Genomic DNA, 19,622 nt, shown 5'->3' on the forward strand with positions numbered 1-19,622 from the left:
ATGCAGGCTTGATGCTTTTCTGTGACATCGGCTGGCTATAATCAGCTCTTATACATAGACTGCTGTTCTTCTAGTTGGAACTGAACACATGGGGTTGTGTTGTAGATTCCATTGAGGTGAATGCTTGGATAACAATCTGCATTTGTAGGAATCTCCTTTGCATGCCTGGAGCCATCTGGATTCATTTTCTTAAAACGTGATTCTACGTGTGTGTGTGTGTTAGTGTATGGCTATTTCTTTTGTAGCTTCTTAATGGAATGATAAAAACTAAGATGTTTAAACAGACCTACAGAGAACGGATAGGCCATCCAGTGGGGATTGTGAATAACCAAACTCTTTCGGATCTACCTCTCTCTCTCTTTCTCTAATCCTCTCTTTTCTCATTGTTCCTCCTCTTTTTGCTCCTCTTTCACCCTCTCTCTCTTTTCGCTTTGTTTCTATCTCGCCTTCTCTGAGACAGGAAAGCAGAGAAGGTCTTACCAATTTCCAAACTGGAATGTATAAAACAAAATACCAGTTTTTCCTCCTCTCTGAATTAAATCTAGGTCGGTATTTGTAGGCTTTCAATCTGCTGAGCATGGCTTCTAGAAAATCATTTTCTCTGACTCTCAGCAGTGTCATTTTCCCTGCTGGTAAAATGCAAGAAACTCCTACGCATACTACACCAGTTTCTAGTGTAGCTCCATGCAGTGTCAACAGTGCAGTTTCTTTGGCAGTATGACAAACCCTTGACCCTGCCAAGGTTATAAGACAAGGCCTCAATGAGTCATTTGAAAAATGGTTCAAAACCAAAAAGTATTCTATATCTTACGTGTTAAGATCTCTTTCATGGCATTAAAATGATTCTTCTCAGTGTTTAAAGTCTTCGGATGGAATTTTATCATAACCAGTCAACAATAAGTCGAGGAAAAAATCTATTAGGGTTGTGGAAGAATTTGAAGACCATGGAGTGAAGTTGAAAGACGTGTGTATACTAATGTCATTAGAGCTATGGAATATATCCAAGGATTTTGTCCTCAATATCAGTACCGTTGAGTGTATTCTGAGAGCAAATCTAAGGCTGGAGAGTGGATCATATGAATTGATTTAGCCCTCCAGCTTTGTATTGCTCTGTAGAATGGAAATATGGATTAATGTTCTAAAATATAAGGTTATTCAAGTTGTTTTTTCTTTTCTTTTTATGTTTTTGCAATCTGTAAGAGAAATATTACAGTATTAGGGGGAAATATTAGGTTTACTACAGTATTATGGGAAAATAGACACTGCTCCCTATACTTTTTGATGGAGACTCAACCTAATCCAGCCTTATCCTACATATTCAAATAGACTAAATTACATTTTTATTAGAAAGAGCTAAATGTTATGACCATAATTTCTATAGTTTAGTCTCAGGCTAGTGTGTTTTTATTACATTGCTACAGATGCCAGATTGTGCTCTTGAAACTATTGGGTTGGGTAATAACTACTGGGGAATATTGCCATTTCTCAAGTAACTTTTCATAAGCAGTCATTTTACTTTTAAGAATGTGATTTGATTTTGCAAGTGCCACAGCCCTTGTTGAATGTCATGAGCTTTACAAGGATTAAAATTTTGAATACAGGGAAATTGAAGCTGATTCTTGAAGATTGTATACAATTGTCAATCTTTTTATTAGCTTGTGCTTGCACTTGTTTCTTCCATTTCCTACTTCCTTTAAAGGAATATTCCAGGTTCTATACAAGTTAAGCTTAATCTACTGCATTTGTGGAATAAAGTTTATTACCTCAAAAATTAATTTAGACTTGTACCTCCTTTTCTTTAAAAAAAGCAAAAATCTGGGTTACAGTGAGACACACAATGGAAGTGAATGGGACCAATCCGTAAACGTTAAAATACTCACTGTTTCAAAAGTATAGCTACAAGACATAAACAATATGTATGTTAACATGATTTAGTTGTGGTAAAAATTGCTTACTAACCTTTTCTTCATTGCCATGACAACATAACGCCGTAAACCCCTTAATTTCCTAAAATGACTGTAAAAATTACAACTTAAACAACTTTACAGCTCAAATAATACACTAGTTTTAACAGAAGGATTAATGTAACTACGTTTTAAAAATGATAAGCATCACATTTCTGCCTTTTAACCCTACAAAAATTGCTGCCAATCATTTCCATTATAAGTGACTCACTGTAACCTTGATTCTTTGCTTCTTTTTATTTTAAAGAAAAGAATACGAGTCAAAATACTTTTTTTTGTAGTAATCTGCATTGTGTCATAAATGCTATCGATTGAGCTTAACTTGTATTGAACCCGGAATGTTTTAAGGATCATGTAGATTTCTGCATCCAACTGTAATGTTGGATTAAAAATCTGTAATTGTATATAAATATATCAAATAGCTTCTTTTCGACATATTGGATTTGTCAGTCTATTTCTGGCACCAATATTAGGAAATGTTTTGATCAAAGAAACTGGATTGCCCCTGGCTTCTCTGGGCCTTGTGTCTCTGGTGACAGCCCTGCCCTACTAAGGGGCTCAATGGAGACAAAGACCCCCAGAGACTAGAAAAGACTAAGGATGGCACACAGCCTTGCTCCTGGTTCCTGTGGTAGAAAGCAGAGCCTCAAGTTCCTAGAGCTTCCCCATACCTTCCTTTTTCGCAGCAATGAAATGGCAGCCTGAATTCATGGTGCCCTGCTCTAAGGAAGGAAAAAAAAAGAAATTTTAACTGACTGAGCATGCTCAGTGTGAGGTTTGGCAAGATCAACCAACAGAGGGAGCCTCTAGGTCACATTATCAACAAGCCGGTTGAATGCTTGCATGCCGGAGGAAAAGAGAAAAGAGGAGCAGTCAGCTTGAAGCTCTTTCTTCCTCAACGGAGGCCATCGTTTGAAAGCAGGTATGATACCGATGGCGGAGCATCGTTTATAGGGAGAACCTTTTCTCATTTTCATGCTGGTTCTGAATATACTTCATTCAAGGCTCATCGTCTTGATATTTTTGTCATCACTTTCTCATCTTGCCATTCACGTTCAGCCCATTGAGGGCCACTTGCTCTGCTGATGTTCTGAGGCGAGGAATGCTTTTAAAAATTACCGAAAAAGGGCACCCAGTCTGCATCTTAAGCTTTGAGCCAATGCTGTAGTCAACAGCCTGAGATCAAGCCCTCTCAGCTAAAACAAGAGCATTCATCTGTTTGAGTTGAAGCCCTCAACATTTGCTGTTCCTTCCTTCAAAGAGGACTGAGTCAAAATTGAAAATCATGAGGCATGAATGTCGAAAGTGGCCTCGTCTTTGTAAGAATCCAGAGGATTATTAGTGTCAGTGGTTGGATGATTGTTTCTTGCGCTTGTCACTGGCTTTTTGAGAAACCTAAGACTAGGGAAGATGAGTGGTCTCTGAATTCTGGACAGCAAACAATGGTGGTGCATTTTTAAATGCTCACATCTCATTTTGTATGGTCTCATTTTCCAACCTATTCTTCTAGACCTTTTTTTAATACTTATTAAATCATTACGATTAATTTTCTTGATGGCCCTTGATTGGAAGAATCTTAGAGGTCTCTATAAAGAGAGGTGACTTAGCAAATGTCTCAATACTAGACCATGTTTGGAGTGGAATACTAGCATTCAACTTACTGCATACTAGGGCTGCAACGGAACATGTATCCATGCCGAACCGAAAGGATACAGGGCCTTCGGTACGGTACAAGCAGTCACACGAATGATTACACATCTTAGCTTGCGTGAAACCAATATTAAAACAACATATAACGAACAACACAAACCACGTAGAACTAAAATTAAAAAAGATTGTGGAGCAACACAGGGCCGCACGGAATCAAAACTTAACAGACCAGAGCGCTACATGGTACACGAGAAACTGCTGATAAGATAAAGGCATGTAAAATGTATGTGGACAGTTCTTTCATCAACGTGTGTGCTGCCCCGGCGTCTTTCACTTTCATGTGCTGTCTCCGTGTTTATTTCCACGTCTCTTGCTGGACGCAATTAGATGCGATATATAATATGGATCAGCATTCGTCGAGAACACAGGATTTAAACATCTGCTTAATGTGCTTGAACCCTTTATAAAGTTCCTACAAGAACACATTTCAGCAATTCTGTAGTGCTCGCTCTACACCGATCAGACCTCTCTCATCAACAAGGCATTTCCGTCCACAGAACTGCCGCTCACTGGATGTTTTTTTTTTGTTTTTGGCACCATTCTGAGTAAAGTCTAGAGACTGTTGTGCGTAAAAATCCCAGGAGATTAGCAGTTACACAAATACTCAAACCAGCCCATCTGGCACCAACAATCATCCATGCGACTATCTAATCAGCCAATCATATGGCAGCAGTGCATAAAATCGTGCAGATACGGGTCTGGAGCTTCAGTTAATGTTCACATCAACCATTAGAATGGGGAAAAATGTGATCTAAGTAATTTGGACCACGGCATTATTGTTGGTGCCAGATGGACTGGTTTAAGTATTCTGTAACTGCTGATCTCCTGGGATTTTCATGCAAAACAGTCTCTAGAATTTACTCAGAATGGTGCCAAAAATAAAAAATATCCAGTGAGTGTCAGTTCTGTGGACGGAAACGCCTTGTTGATGAGAGCGGTCAACAGAGAATGGCCAGAATGGCCAGGTTTGAACTGACAAAGTCTATGTAACTCAGATAACCACTCTGTACAATTGTGGTGAAGTTGGTGCTGTTTTGACATCATGAGAGGGACCTACAGAACATTAGGCAGTTGGTTTTAATGTTGTGGCTGATCGATGTGTATAAACAAGCACGCGCTATTATTGTCCAGCAGGGGACATTGTCAGTGCTAACAGATCTGCCCTCTCCTCTGATAATGTGGATATTCTGATTTTCCCAAAAAATCCAAAAAAAAAACTTGCATACTGTGCAGTATTTACTGTACTGCCTACTAATTAAAAAAATAGTATGTGAAAAATAGTATGAATTATGTGGACGTTAGTGAGCTACGTTGAATGCGTTTACATATGCAGTCTGGCACCAATTATGCTTAAGTCGACAGCATGTAAGTCATGTAAAGGGTTAGGGTTAAGGTCATAAATGGTTTAATAAACTAATTAGCACACTATTTTTGCCCATTACCTGATTACATGTTGCATGTTAACACCTTTACCAGCATTCTTACTGGCTTATCCAGTGTGTGCAAATATTGTGCACTATATTTTAACATAAAAAAATACACTGCGTCCTAATATCAATACATCCCTACTATATAGTATGCCAATGGAGTAGTATGTCAGAATCCTCAGTATTCATAAAACTGTAAGCAAGAAATACTCTGATGTCCTATTATTTCCGGAGAGATTCTGAGGTGTGGATGGACTAGTCACCTTACTATCCCATAATGCCACGGGAGCTGAAGAGATATCACGTTCAAAATGCTGGATTTTTGCAGTTGTTGTTATTATGTCATATATTTGGGTCACGGGAGAGTGCCCACGTTCCCAGATGAAGTATGTTCAAAATCTATTCATACTACTCGCAGACATACCAAAAGAGCGCACTGTTTTACCAGCCAAGAAGTGCTTCCTTAAATCAAATTTAGTACATACATACAGTATGCAATTTTAGATGCAGCTACAGAATAACTATGCATTGTGGGATACAGTATTTCTTGCACATTTCTGGGCTAATGTTGAAGGTCATCTTGGTTTCTTTACAAACAGAAAATCTGCATACTATTGTTGCAGCTGCAGAAATAGTAGTATGCTAGTTTGCTATCCTGAACATAGCCATAGTGTTCAGAACCATACAAGTCTGCAGGTGTAGGCCTGTTGAGATATTCTAGGATGCCAGTGACAGGAGGCTGGATGAAACTACAAATCCTGAAAATGGAAACGAAGCACGTGTTTTGATTAGTTCCCAAGAGTTCTCATTCAAAGCTTTTTGAAACTATCCAGTTGAAGAGAGGCTTTAACAAGAAACAGGTTCTTTACTAAGGCTAATTACACAGTTTGTTGGTTTATCTTTACTGCTTCTAGACCTGCGTAGATCACTAAAAAATGTGGCCTGTGATTTTTTTTTCTTTGTTTCTTTTCTTGGTCCTGCTTCACATACTTTCTATGGTTTGACCTGGCATTTAAATTTCTCCAAATTTGGATGATGACTAAGAATAATGTTTGGTGCGAGACATACTTTTAATGTGATTTTGCTTTATATCATCTTTGAATTGTTTTGAATTGCTGTGTTTTTTTCATGTATTGGGCTTAGGCCTATGTCATTGTTTGTTTTGCTTATTTATTTAGTTGGATTGGAGGCAGGGCTGTTATTGGTCACATTGCCCTGTGCTAAAGCTTGTATTTTGGTTTCTTCATTGATTGCCATTCATGCATGTGTCACGGCTACATCTGACACACAGTTCTGCGCTAATGGTTTCCTGCACATGTAATCAGATATTGAAATATGAAGATTTGAATCATGTCCAGCACGCTCATATTTCACGTATCCTAATTACATTACCGTTACATTATGATCTCGCCGTGCAATGTGTTTAGAAGCTAAAAACACAAATTCATCTGTTATTAGGAAAGTTAGGTGCACCCTAGCTGTACACAAATACCTTATGGGGGTTTGTTGTTTTGGAATTTGCCTTTGACTGCTCTTTGATCTCTGCTGCCAATCCATATGACACAAACCCCTATTGTTATGTACCTCTGAATCTATATTTGAGATTATCAGTGGTGTCTTATAACTGCTGCTGAGTTGCTGGTTAATTCTTAGCCGATTCCAGAGAACGGAAAGATTTGTTTATAAATGTAGTGTTTAAAAAGTAATTGCACATTTGTGGTCTCCGTGGAAATAGGATATTAGTGGAAAACTATATCCCTCTCAGCTTTTGATAAAATGGCAAGCTTCTTTAGGCTTCTGTATTGTGGCAGGTATTTATTTATTATACAAAAGCAAAAACAACTTTGAATAGCTAAATTAATGTGCTCCATACACTGACCAAGAATGCATGTTTATTATACTAATGAAGGGCCATCTAATTTCATGTATATCAATGTGTGTGCACATATAACCATAAAAGTTATTTCATGTAGTTATTATAGTGTATTTCATTACTTAAGTCTATTCTTAAAAGAGTAGATTGGTGCAGATAGATGTTTGTCTCTTTTCACCAATCCACCCAAATCCCAACCAAGTGCCCCCTTACCCAGTCGAAAAGATTCTCTACTTGGCTCATTGTATCAGTCTTGTTAGAACATGGTGGAAAGGAGCAGGAGGCCCACCTCTTCCCTGTACTGAGCATGCTCCCTGTTTGGCCTGTAGGGGGAGGGCCAGGCCATCCGCAGTCAAATACTTTTCTCTCAATGAGAGGAACATGGGAGTTGATATCGCTTTGTAATATCCAAGATCCATCTCAGCTGGCCTGCTTGGAAGGTGTTTTAGTAGAAAAATGATCACTGGAGATTGTTTTAAATGGAGATTTCTTATGCCTTTGCCAAGGACTTTGTCCTGTGCAATTGTGTACTTTCAGCATTGAAAGCCTTGCAGACACTCATGCTGGATATGGCAATAGATCAGGTTGTGCAAACTGTGGATATTGGGTCAAGGAATTGCAAATGTGTGTGTTCACCTTGTGCAACACGGAGATGGTGCTAGATGCTTGAAATTAGAGTTTGTGTTCATATTCATTCGTATTCTTGCATTTATATATGTGTTTGACTACTACACCAAACACTGGACTGGCTTCCTAAAGTCTGTTTGGCCTTGGAAGCGGCAAAAAAATTCTGTGCCTCCTATTAGTTCTTTATCTGAAAGTCTGAAGCTACTTGACAGCATTAATTAATGTCCTTTAAACTATACTGAATGTCTTCGGATTTTTCTGCTCTCTACTCTCTACTTTGACCATCAGACAATATTGTGTTGGGTGCATGTTTAATGGACAATTAGTAGAAGTAACCATTGTGAGATTTTAAACAGCCATTACAATTTTTTTTTTTCCGACTGTTCTGCCTTCATAACTAGAAGTGTTTACCATGACATTTTGAGCTTGTTTTGTGGGACCATACCATTTTTTTTTTTTTTTTTTTAGACAGCATATATCTTTTGAGGTTTTTCAGTTCCTCTCTCCATTTCTCAAGAACATTTCTCTAAAATCAGGAAAACAATGATCTAAACTAATTTCTGATGAACTTCAGGCAAGCAAACTGGTTGGCAAACTGGGGTTTGCTTATGATTTGTTTAGATAAAATAATGATAATAATAATAATAAAAACAAAACTGACATCACCATTTTTTCATAATTAACTTCCCCGTCTTCCTAACCAGAAGAGTTTAGAATTAAAAATGTAGACATTTTGTGTCTTGTATAAACACAAATGTCAGAAAATCTTTTGCGTCAGTTCCTCTCCATTCTCAAGGTTTTTCTCTAACATCAATAAAACTATGATCTAATTGCCGAAGAGCTCAAGACAAGCACTAACTGGTTTGGCAAACCAGGGATTGCTTATGATCTTTGTTTTTAGATCAAATCATTTTATAAGAAAATCATTACAAATCAAGTGCATGCAACTAAAAGATGTTTGGTAATCACCAAGGTCTGACTAACCTTGCACTGAGTGAATTCAGTTCTATCTCTGGTAGACAGAACTTCCTTAATGAAGGTCAGTAGTAGACCTCAGAGTTAAACCACAAGGGCTAATTTGATAAGCTGTGATAAGGTCTTTGTGGTTTCGGTGGGGCAGATCTTGCCAGGTTTGGTCAGGGAAAGGGGGGACTCTTATTATGAAGTGGCTCCCCTGGTGGTGAGAGAGAGAAAATGAAAGACAGGCAACCTCCTTTGTTGCAAGAGTAGCTCCAACGAGTGGCAGACATTTTCTGAGCATTCAGCGGAAGGCAGCCGGTGCATCTGCCAATCAGATGAGGTCTGGGGATCGAGACTTGGTGGGGGAGGGAACGAACTGTAGGGGAAGAAAGCTTGGATTTGCTTGTAATTACTACACCTTCTGACCTACCTCTTTAGAGCCTGGCTGCAGAGAATCACTCCAGTAGTTCTAAGGCTGGCATGTGAGTGAGAGAGTCTTTTGCTATGACTTGATGTACCACTTCAGTTGCATAGCTTGAAGACATCTGTCTTTGCTTCCTAGAGGAAAAAATCAACAGATCTACAGTATCTCATCACCTCATGCCTTACTGTTTGCTTTCTATCAGTATTTATTCTAAATGTGCATTGCTTTGATGAGGGTTTGGGGTCAAGCAGGAATGCTTGATGTTGCAATCACCTGGCTTGGTTGTAGTTTGCATGGAGGTTTCTCTTGGCTACCTGGGTTTCGATGGATGTGGTAGTAAGTTGAGTAACTCAAAGGATTATGCATGATCTCAGGCTACACTTCTCAGGCCAAAGTGAGCTTGATCTACTCTTGTCTGTCTGTAGGGGCTACAGTGAATCTCGGAGCTGGATTAGGACTGTTCACTGTCACTCTCTTTCCCTTCACATTCCATTTGGGAAAGAGAGATTTGAGCATCGAAGGCTCTTTCTAGAGTTTTGTTTGCTTGTGGTCTCACTTGATCTCAAAGATTAGGTGCATCTGCTGATATCAGCATGATATTGTAGGTTTTAAAGGTTTGTTTGGCTGTGCAGGGTTGCCACGGACTTGGAAAACTTGGACGATTTCTAAGAACGCTCAGCTTTAAAATATTAAAATATCTCTAGAAATTGCACTGTGTGACTGCAGTTTCTAAAAAAATAAAAATCCTAATCCTGTAATCGCACTGGAAATGTCATGGAAATTGAGTGTGTTTACATGCACACCAATTTGCTGATAACTATCGAAAATCAGCTTATTCAAAAAATCTGACAACGCAAGAAGTTTGCATGAGATTTGTAATCATTGAGTTATTCTCTACTTTTGACGTACAAAAAATGCAAACATTCATGCGTACAACACTTGCACACATTTGAAGACCCGGTAAGAATCCCGGTAAAGGTGTTTTCATACAAATTAAACCAGGGTAATGGGCAAAAATCTTCCTTTGTCATTGTGCCTGAACTGTTTATGATGTTACCCCTTTAAAGGAACACCGTTGAAGGCTACATGACCACACACATTGTCGACTTATTTAGAATAATTGTGTTAGAATGTGCGTGCAAACATGCTCCTTCATTGATGTAAATGTGTGGTTACACTGTTGGTTTTGTCTTGTCCACTGTGACCTGTTTTGTAGGATTGTGCAAGCATGGGCAGAGACTTCTTTGCTTAAAGTTTCTCATTTCTTTTTGCAAAAGAAACTCCTTGCTGAAACAAGGATTTCTTGCCATTGGTTTGTTGTGCTTTACTTACCTTAGCAGGAGAAAAGCTCCACACGGGCTTCTACAGGCTCTGAATCATCCCAGGGGAGAGAACAGGTGGGACGGTGTACTTGTAATGGACCACTAGTCAAGACAGAAAGTAGCAGATTCAACCAAAAGACAGACAAAGAAAAAGAGAGGGAAACTCAACATAAAAGGGAAAATTAGGAAGGAAAAGCAACAGTATGATTAGTTTAGGCATTACTGTATTCGATCTACCTGTTTATTCTATTTTGGTATTCACTACGTTACCAATGCTTATGTTTCGGTTAATTTCAGGATGGTACAGCAAAAGGGACGGCTGGTATGTTTTCCTTGTGAGGGCTTTTTAGGTGAAAATTAACAATAGATAGTGTGTAGTAGACCACTTATATGTCTATAATATTACCTTGTCTCAAGAAAGAGTGACAGCTCAAAGCTCTCTCACCAGCCATTCAAAGGCCTTGTTATTCAGATGCTGTTTTGACTGAACCTTTTGGGCTGTGGTTAATTCTTTCACATTCCCAAGGGATGACTCCATGTTTTGTTTCCCATCATTGGCAACAATCTTGTCCCTGTCAGACAAATCTAGGTGTTTTTAAAATGGATTGTCAAGATGCCATTGGCCGTAATGATTGTCAGTTCTTTTGAGAAACAGTGGATCTTTGATTTTGATCCAAAAGAATATTCAGCGCTCTAATTTGACTCCCTTTCATTCGCATTACAGTCTTTAATTGTTGTAGACAGGTTATTCTTGCTTGGACTTATCTTCATGCATTCTCCATTGTCTTCCTCCAGAATGAGTTATTTTAATTCTCTAAAATTCATAGTTTGCATAACACTCTAAGGAATGGAAACCTAATGACATAATTGTTGTGTTCTTGTTTTTTTCAGCCCTCCAGTTTGGCCAATGGGAGTTCGGGCCAGAGGGAATCCATGAAGTCTGAGGGCACGAAAGAGTCTCGAAGTGATCAAGATGAGGGTAAATGCTAAATATATACATATGGCATGTTATTTTAATACATCTGAGTCAGAAAACATTCATTTTTTTAGCTTCTCGTGTTGTTCAGTGAAGGGTTAAGGGGTAAGACCAAAAGTTGAGACAGACGCAACTTCACATTGTGTAACACTTGAGTTAAAATAAAGACTCAAAACAATAAAACATTATAAAAATTAGATGAGCCATGTTTGAGGCCACTGTGAAATAGCGGTACATGCACATCCATTGAATCCCACATCAGTTGAAAATTTTATAATCCACATATGGCTGGACAATCAAAAAACTATTTTTCTCATATTAAGTGTTGCCGTAGTTACTGTATTTTGCATATGTAGGGCAATATAATTTTCTGCTGTCTGATTTTTAAAATGTTTTTTATTGTGCATTGAATATACCGTTAAAACACATCATCATAAAATCAGTCTATATGCTGATGATATTCTATTATACATCACATCATTTTCATCACTCCAGTCTGTCTATAATTTTGTTAGTGATATTAGCAGGGTATCAGACTATTCTGTCAACTGCACGAAATCCGAGATTCACCAAATTGAACTGGGATGCTGAGGTCCAGACTTACCCTTTTAAACGGATAACAAAATCTATAAAATACCTCGAAGTCTATTTTTCACCTGACCTAAGATCTTTTTAAGCTCAACCATGCCCCCCTATTGCAAGAAATTCAAAATACCTTGGAAAGATTACAATTACCCATATCTCTAATTGTCCGTATGTCATCTATAAAAATGAATATACTCCCAAAAATCAATTACCTTTTTTCAATGATCCTGGTCACCCCACCCCCGGGCTGGTTCTCCTCTCTAAATAGTGTAATATCTAAGTTTTTTTGGAAGAATAAAAAACACAGAATAAAATTACTCACTCTCCAAAAGCCCAAACAATTTGGAGGATTAGGAGCCCCAAATTTATAAATCTACTTTCTTTCTCAACAGCTAATTTATGCCTATCACTGGATTCATACCTCAAACCTGCCCTGGCTAGCTATCGAAAATGATCTGGTTCAACATTTAGATATAAAGCATCTTCCATTAATAGACAAATCTATAAAAACTCTGCCTATTTATAAAAACAACATTACCATTAATACCATCTTGAATGCTTGGTGGAAGACACAACACATTACATTACAATTTGGAACCATCAAACCACACACAAATATGGCACAACCCAATGTTTTTAATCAACAATAAAACCATTCATTTCTCAACATGGAGTCGGAGAGGTATAACCAACCAGCCTGGGCCATTTATACAATGATGGCTTGTTCATGACCTTTGACCTTATTCAGTCTAAACACAACATACCCAATCAAGCTTATTTCCAATACATACAATTAAAAGAAGTTTAAAAGAAGAAAAAAATCAGTCGGCTCTGGAACTTTGAAAAACTGTAATTCTCCCATCTATCAAGCCCTAGTATCCTTAAAACCAAAGAAACTACTGTCACAAATATATAAATTATTTATATCCAGAGACAAAAACATAGTAGCTCCAATCCAACAATTGATTGCTAACATTGGTACGGACCATGATATCAACTTGCAAGCAGTTTGCAATATATAACATATATTCCATGTCCTGCAGTACCAAAATTAAAATGATCCAATACAAGATTATCCATAGAACACACATCACAATGTACAAACTATGCTGCATGGGTTACACACAAATTAACATCTGTCCACATTGTCCAAGTTCTACTGATGATTATTTTCATGCACTCTGGCTTTGTCCATATGTACACCACTTTTGGTCGGAGGTCATGAGCAGGCTGTCAGAGATTCTTGACCTCAACTTCCCAGTGTGTCCCATAATAGCTTTACTTGGAGATATGTCCACATTAAAGATTTCTAAACAACTCAGTCCATTCTTATTAATCTCATTGACTGTTGCTAAAAAACACATTTTACTCAACTGGAAAGACAGAACAAAAGTTTCAGTTAATCACTGGCTCAATTTTTTATCAATCCGCTCCAATCTTGAAAAATTGACTACATCCATACATGATGACAGTGAATCCTTCACACAGACCTGGTCCCCATTTGTTCAATACTTAGAGAACTGATTCCTCCTCCTCACATGTCATAATAAACCCATGACTACATCAATGCTGTGGTCCCTTATATCAATTGAAATACAGTGTGTCAGCTTATGTTGCTTATTCTGCTAGATCATATTCACTTTTTGAAATTTGTAAACTATTGCTCTTCTCCTCTCTTTCATTTTTCTGTGTTCTGTTATTGTTTTTGTTTGTCTGGTTGTATTGCTTATAGATGCATTTTTTGTACCATACTTGAAAAAGCTTGGAAGAAGGGAGTGGGGGGGGGGGTGGATTATATTTATTTTTATATATTATTTAGAATTGATAATACTATTGTTATAAATTTCATTTATTTATACACACCCACATCTTATACATTCACCTACATACCACACATTCTTATGCACCTAAAGCAGATAACAACAGACTAATTGAAAGGAAGGGAGAGAGAGGGAAGGAGTATACACCGATCAGCAACAACATTAAAACCACCTGCCTAATATTGTGTAGGTTCCCCTCGTGCCGCCAAAACAGCGCTAACCCACATCTCAGAATAGCATTCTGTGATGCTATTCTTCTCACCACAATTGTACAGAGCAGTTATCTGAGTTACCATAGACTTTCTCAGTTCGAACCAGTCTGGCCATTCTCTGTTGACCTCTCTTATCAACAATGCATTTCCATCCACAGAACTGCCCCTCTCTAGATGTTTTTTGTTTTTGGCACCATTCAGGGTAAATTCTAGAGACTGTTGTGTGGGAAAATCCCAGGAGATCCGCAGTTACAGAAATATTTAAACCAGCCCGTCTGGCATCAACAAACATGCCACAGTCCAAATCACTGAGATCACATTTTTCCCCCATTCTGATGATTGATGTGAACATTAACTGAGGCTCCTGACCCGTATCTGCATGATTTTATGCACTGCGCTGCTGCCACATGATTGGCTGATTAGATAATCACATGGATGATTGTTGGCGCCAGACGGGCACAACAAAAAAACAAAAAACATCCAGTGAGGGGCAGTTCTGTGGACGGAAATGCCTTGATGATAAGAGGGGCCAACAGAGTATGGCCAGACTGGTTCGAACTGACAAAGTTTACGGTAACTCAGGAACCGCTCTGTACAATTGTGTTGAGAAGAATAGCAACACAGAATGCTATTCTGAGATGCAGGTTGGTGCTGTTTTAGCAGCATGGGGGGGACCTACACAATATTAGGCAGGTGGTTTTAATGTTGTGGCTGATCGGTGTATATTTGCAATAATAATTTAAAAAAAAAGAATATACTGTTAAACGTTATAGCATAATCTTTACTGTTTGACACACCGTACTGTTGTACTGTATTATATACCAGCATACCACCTTGCCCTAGTTTACTGTTATGTTTATGAAATAAAGTCGATTTTATCTGTAATTTATTTCTTAGGAGGTGATGAAGATCACCCTGAAGGGCGAGCAGACCCTCCCAGAGAGGCCACAAAGCTGAATGGGACCCATGAAAATACAGATACAAATAGAACTGAACAGAACCTCTCCACACAAGGGTCACCAGCCTCAGCCATGGAGAATGGACTATTAGAGACTGAGCCACCACACGGCTCCACAGTTGGCAGCAATGGATATATTCTAAGCAAACAGAAGGAAGACACACCAGCTGCCCCACACAGGACTAACTGGTCCCCTATGGGGGGTTCCACATTGGGGCCTGGGACTAAAAACTCACCATCTACAGCTTCTTCGTTGCAATCGTCAGATAAAGGCTCGCCGAACACAGACGTAAGGTCAGGACCGAGCCCAACAGAGAGACGAGTGGAAACGGAGACTAAAAACAGCATAGCATCAAACACGCCCCCGCCTGTAACGATACATCGTGCACGCAAGACTATGTCATGGCCAGCCTCAAGCCCAATCCTAAAGGTAATGAATGAAAAATTCTTAAAGATAATGTGTCAGGTGTCCTGAGAAGTCTAAATTACAACAGCTGCCCAGTTAGTTATGCCTGTGTATTCAACATTGGAGATCAATACCTTTGCATGAGCCTAAAATAAAAAAAAAAAACATATTTCTGGTCTTATTTTGAGCCTTCTCATGAATTGCTTTTTTTTTTTTAATTTTTTTTTTTTTTGTGCTGCTTCCAGTTTTTAAATAGGGAAAATAAGGAGCCAGTTGTGGTGAAAGATGACAGCGTGGCTGGACCAGAGGCAGAGCCGCCTCAACCATCTCCAATTCAGAATCACCTACCTCAAAGCCAAACTGATGCCACAACTGTACTGACCACAACAACAGCCAAGCCACAAACAGGTTACAGATAATTTTCCGCTTCTTATGCACTCAACAAGGTCCCCAAAATAGCTTTGGTGTGGCATATTGACATTATATACATAAATACAAAGATATATCTGTACTAAATGTCTATACTACAATTAAGTAGAGGTAGACCGATATATCGGTTTTACCAATTAATCTGTGCCTGTCTCCAAACTTATTGGCAAAAGATGTAAAAAAAAAAAAGAAAAGAAAAGAAAAAAAAAAGGGTGTAAGAGCAGACAGCTTTTATTTTTTTTCCTTTTAAGATGTTTAAGTTTTATATATTGGATTCCCAGGCACTGAAATCTCTTTACACATCACAGGTTCCCAAATTTATGATTGCTATTGGAGTTTTTGAAATGCATTATAAGTAGCTGACAAACATTGACAGGCCTGTTTGGGAATGCAGTTTTAACTGACTTTGTTGCAAACTTCAAAGTTTCTCTCATTCAGATTGAAATGTAGAAAATCCAACAGGCACGTTACAACTTTAGATTGTTACTTTGCTTTTACAGAGAAAAAGAAGTGCTTATAACAGGCTTTATATGCCAGAACTTTGCTCTCTCTATAAATTGGCATCTAAATCCAGATCTCTCTCTCTTTTTCAGTAGCATTCATGTCAAGAAAGAAAAAGAGGAAGATGGGGACATACAGTCTTGTGCCCAAGAAGAAAAACAAAGTCTTGAAACAACGCACAGTTCTGGAGATGTTTCAGCAAATCTCCCAGTCTCCACCAAACCATCAGGTCGAGCTCAAAGCCTAAATCAAGAACATACTTTTTGAAAGAGTCACCCATGACCTAAAGAGAAAGAAATTGACCATGAATAATCTTTTCTTTATGCTTTGAACTGCATTGATTCTAGACCTTTAAACCATTCCAGTACCTCTGAGTTCCAAGTTCAAGACCTGTTGCCCTTTGATGCCAGTCTTTTTATTCCTTTGCTTCACAGCAGCCAAAGGAAGCAGTACACATGAATGGAGAGAGAATGGAGAATGAGTCTGATGAAGAGGAGTCAGAGGAAGGAGAAGACACAGAGGATGATGAAGAACAGCCCACAGAGGGTGGAGCCAAATCTTCTCAGGAGGAAACCAGGATAGCTTCAGTTTCTCAGGTGAGAATATACTCAGCCAATCTTGTCCTTCATGCTGTAATTCCTGTCCAATCTAATTCCTGGAGGGAACTTTTTTTAAATTTCTACATTGCAAAAGAGTAGCTTAGCCAGCCATTGCATTCCCCAAATATACATTTTATTCATTTTATTTTTAAATCGCAAGCCTCTTATTGAAGAACAGGAGTCTGAGGAGTCACCAGATGGTGAGGGTGAAGAGGAAGGGGACGAATCAGACTTGGTGAGTTCCCAAACATTCTCTAATATCACTGAATATCAGAAAACACAATGTAACCAAGAATCATTCACAGGCAACCAATTAGTTCATCAAGCCTGATTTGTCAACACTTCAAATATGCAGTTTTAAAGGCCTGAGGATGGTTCCTAAGTTAGTTTTGTCCTCCTCAGAGTTCAGAGTCTAGCTTGAAGAAGAAATGGAAGAAGAAAGTCAAGGGAGACAATGCTTGGCTCAGACCATCCAGGAAACGCAAGAGGAAATTAAAAGCCAAGACAGAAGCACTCTCTGGTACAAAAATGACAGTTTTCAAAAATTCTAATAAATTAGACAATGGGTAACTTTAGCACTCATGGGCATATATTAGGGAAATATCTCAGAAAGCTTGTCCTGATGATAAAACTTTTATATTGCTGTTATTCCTTTGGTCAAGAGGGTTTGAGAATACGTCCTTTCATTAAACCTGAAATATGTGCTGTAAAGCAACAACTCAGCTGGTCATTACTTAAAACATTCTGTACGTCTGCCCTATCATAATTTCAGGAATGGTGTCCCAGTCTCAATCAGAAAGCCAGTGCTCACCATCAGCCACTGCTGAGCACAGGAAAGAGTATAAAGAGGTCCCACTAGACTCCCTCAATCTGGCGGCACAGGAAGCCTTACTGACATCTCAGAGCACAGGTGACCTAACAAAGATATTTGTGTTATTTAACTTGGGAAAAGCAATGAAAGTTCTTGTAGACAGTGGCAAGCATTTTGCCTACATTTGTTTCAAAATACTGCTTCTGCTTCTAGTTAAATGCACCAGAAGCAGTGGGGTTCATGTCTTCAAGGCATTTTCTACCATTTGAAAATGGTTGCTTCCTCTCACACTGATTACAATTCACATTTTTGTATCCCAGACATGTCCATCTGATTGGTTTCAAGCTCAGCCTCTTGAGAAAGAGGAATTTTGTTTAAAGTTCAGAGGATGATTATTGTCAAGCTAACATGGTGGACTTGGCTGCCATGTTGTCTACAATGAGTCATCACTGATCGAAACTCTTAACCAATGTGGTGCCCCCTGGTGGTCAAACATCTGTTGTAGTGTGATCCCTAACAGAAGCATTTAATGCCACCTTCTCACTATTTCTCAAACTGTTTTTCAATTAAATGGACCTGACTTTGAAGTAATTGGCCACCTACTAACTGTGCATCCAAACTAATGGTCTTTCAGGAGCCCATTGGGTTTAAATGCATGTCTATCTGGTGTCGGTTCATAATTATTAGACTCTTATGGGTAGTGTTGCTTGGCTGATTCAGGACCAGCGGAGAGCACAGACGCTGACATGGTGCAAGAACTACCCCTTTGTAGCTGCCGAATGGAGACACCCAAGAGCAGAGAGATCCTCACCCTGGCGGACAGGAAGTGCATGGCAACTGAAAGCATTGACGGCCAGGTGAGATGGTTGTACTGAACAATATGACAGTGTATTTTTGCAGCAATGCTGACTTTGTTTCACTATACCATTTGAATATGGTTTGGGTGCAAGTTTTGGACATAAAATGAGGTTAGGTGTCCATACAGAAGGTCCTAGGATTCATCTAACTGCTCCATACTTCGGCATGTGGCATCTTCAAGTTTTGCAACATCGTGTTTCATGTTACAATGTAAGTTTTTAGTTCTTTCTTAAAGCCTAGGTTCTGATCTCTATTCTGATTGGTTCTTTGTTGTTCTGGGGGTAGCTGAGCCGATGTCAGAGCGCAGTTCTAAAGCACGAGATGATGAGGCCTTCAAACATTGTCCAACTGCTGGTTCTGTGTGAGGACCATCGCACAGGCATGGTCAAACATCAGTGCTGCCCAGGCTGTGGCTTCTTTTGCAGAGCCGTGAGTCTTTGGCTTTACCAAAGAGCAGGTTTTAGGTCTTTGAATTTGATTCAATGAGAGCATGATCAAGTCAGTGGTCATGTCTGGAAATTAAAGGTCCAGGGACAAGGCACTAAAACCTTATCAGTATTTCCTTTCGCCATCATGTAGGGTACCTTCATGGAATGTCAGCCAGAGGTGAATATCTCCCACCGTTTTCATCGGGCCTGTGCCTCGGTTCTGAATGGTCAGAACTTTTGTCCACACTGTGGAGAGGAGGTCAGCAAGGCCAAGGAGGTCACCATTGCCAAGGCTGATACAACCTCAACTGTGCCTCTCACCCAAGGCCCCTGCACCCCCAGCACCTCAGAGGGCAAAGCAGACACCACTACTGGAGGGTATGTGCCAAGCGTTGAATGTCCTGTTCATTATCCTGTCTTAGGATATACTTCCTCTTTGCAATTAATATTTAGTATTTAAAATTACTTTGTATATACAGGTCCACTCGTCTCTCAGTGATTGGGGAGGGCAAAGCCGACAGCACCTTGCCCAAACCTGCAGAATCACAGGACACATCTGTGTCCCCTGTTGACTCCAAAGCAAGGACAGCAGGAGCAGGAACTGGTACTGTAACTCCACCAGGACCACCTAAAGAGACTCTGGAAAGTGTCCTGCTGGCTCTAGATGCAGAGAAGTAAGAAAACAAACTATCATGACCTTTTGATTGCACAATATTGTCCATACTGACATGG

General features: G+C 39.2%; 1 protein-coding gene across 10 annotated transcripts in view; it reads left to right on the top strand.

Annotated features, from left to right (window-relative positions):
* Nucleotides 1-19,622, top strand: part of LOC127430577 (histone-lysine N-methyltransferase EHMT1-like) — a 40,696-nt gene that overhangs the window by 9,480 nt on the left and 11,594 nt on the right. For 5 of the 10 annotated variants that reach the window (XM_051680432.1, XM_051680433.1, XM_051680435.1 and 2 more), the window contains exons 2-13: nucleotides 11,199-11,286; nucleotides 14,798-15,288; nucleotides 15,510-15,672; nucleotides 16,287-16,423; nucleotides 16,629-16,790; nucleotides 16,954-17,028; nucleotides 17,196-17,313; nucleotides 17,566-17,703; nucleotides 18,325-18,461; nucleotides 18,748-18,891; nucleotides 19,042-19,268; nucleotides 19,370-19,564. In XM_051680432.1, coding sequence (XP_051536392.1) covers nucleotides 11,199-11,286; nucleotides 14,798-15,288; nucleotides 15,510-15,672; nucleotides 16,287-16,423; nucleotides 16,629-16,790; nucleotides 16,954-17,028; nucleotides 17,196-17,313; nucleotides 17,566-17,703; nucleotides 18,325-18,461; nucleotides 18,748-18,891; nucleotides 19,042-19,268; nucleotides 19,370-19,564 — 2,075 coding nt within the window. Of the gene's footprint in view, nucleotides 1-199; nucleotides 219-8,903; nucleotides 9,044-11,198; nucleotides 11,287-14,797; nucleotides 15,289-15,509; nucleotides 15,673-16,286; nucleotides 16,424-16,628; nucleotides 16,791-16,953; nucleotides 17,029-17,195; nucleotides 17,314-17,565; nucleotides 17,704-18,324; nucleotides 18,462-18,747; nucleotides 18,892-19,041; nucleotides 19,269-19,369; nucleotides 19,565-19,622 lie in introns of those variants that run through there. The other 5 variants (XM_051680437.1, XM_051680434.1, XM_051680431.1 and 2 more) reach the window with 5 other exon arrangements.

Source organism: Myxocyprinus asiaticus, chromosome 40 (genome assembly GCF_019703515.2).
Source record: "Myxocyprinus asiaticus isolate MX2 ecotype Aquarium Trade chromosome 40, UBuf_Myxa_2, whole genome shotgun sequence".
NCBI classification, from domain to species: Eukaryota; Metazoa; Chordata; class Actinopteri; order Cypriniformes; family Catostomidae; genus Myxocyprinus; species Myxocyprinus asiaticus.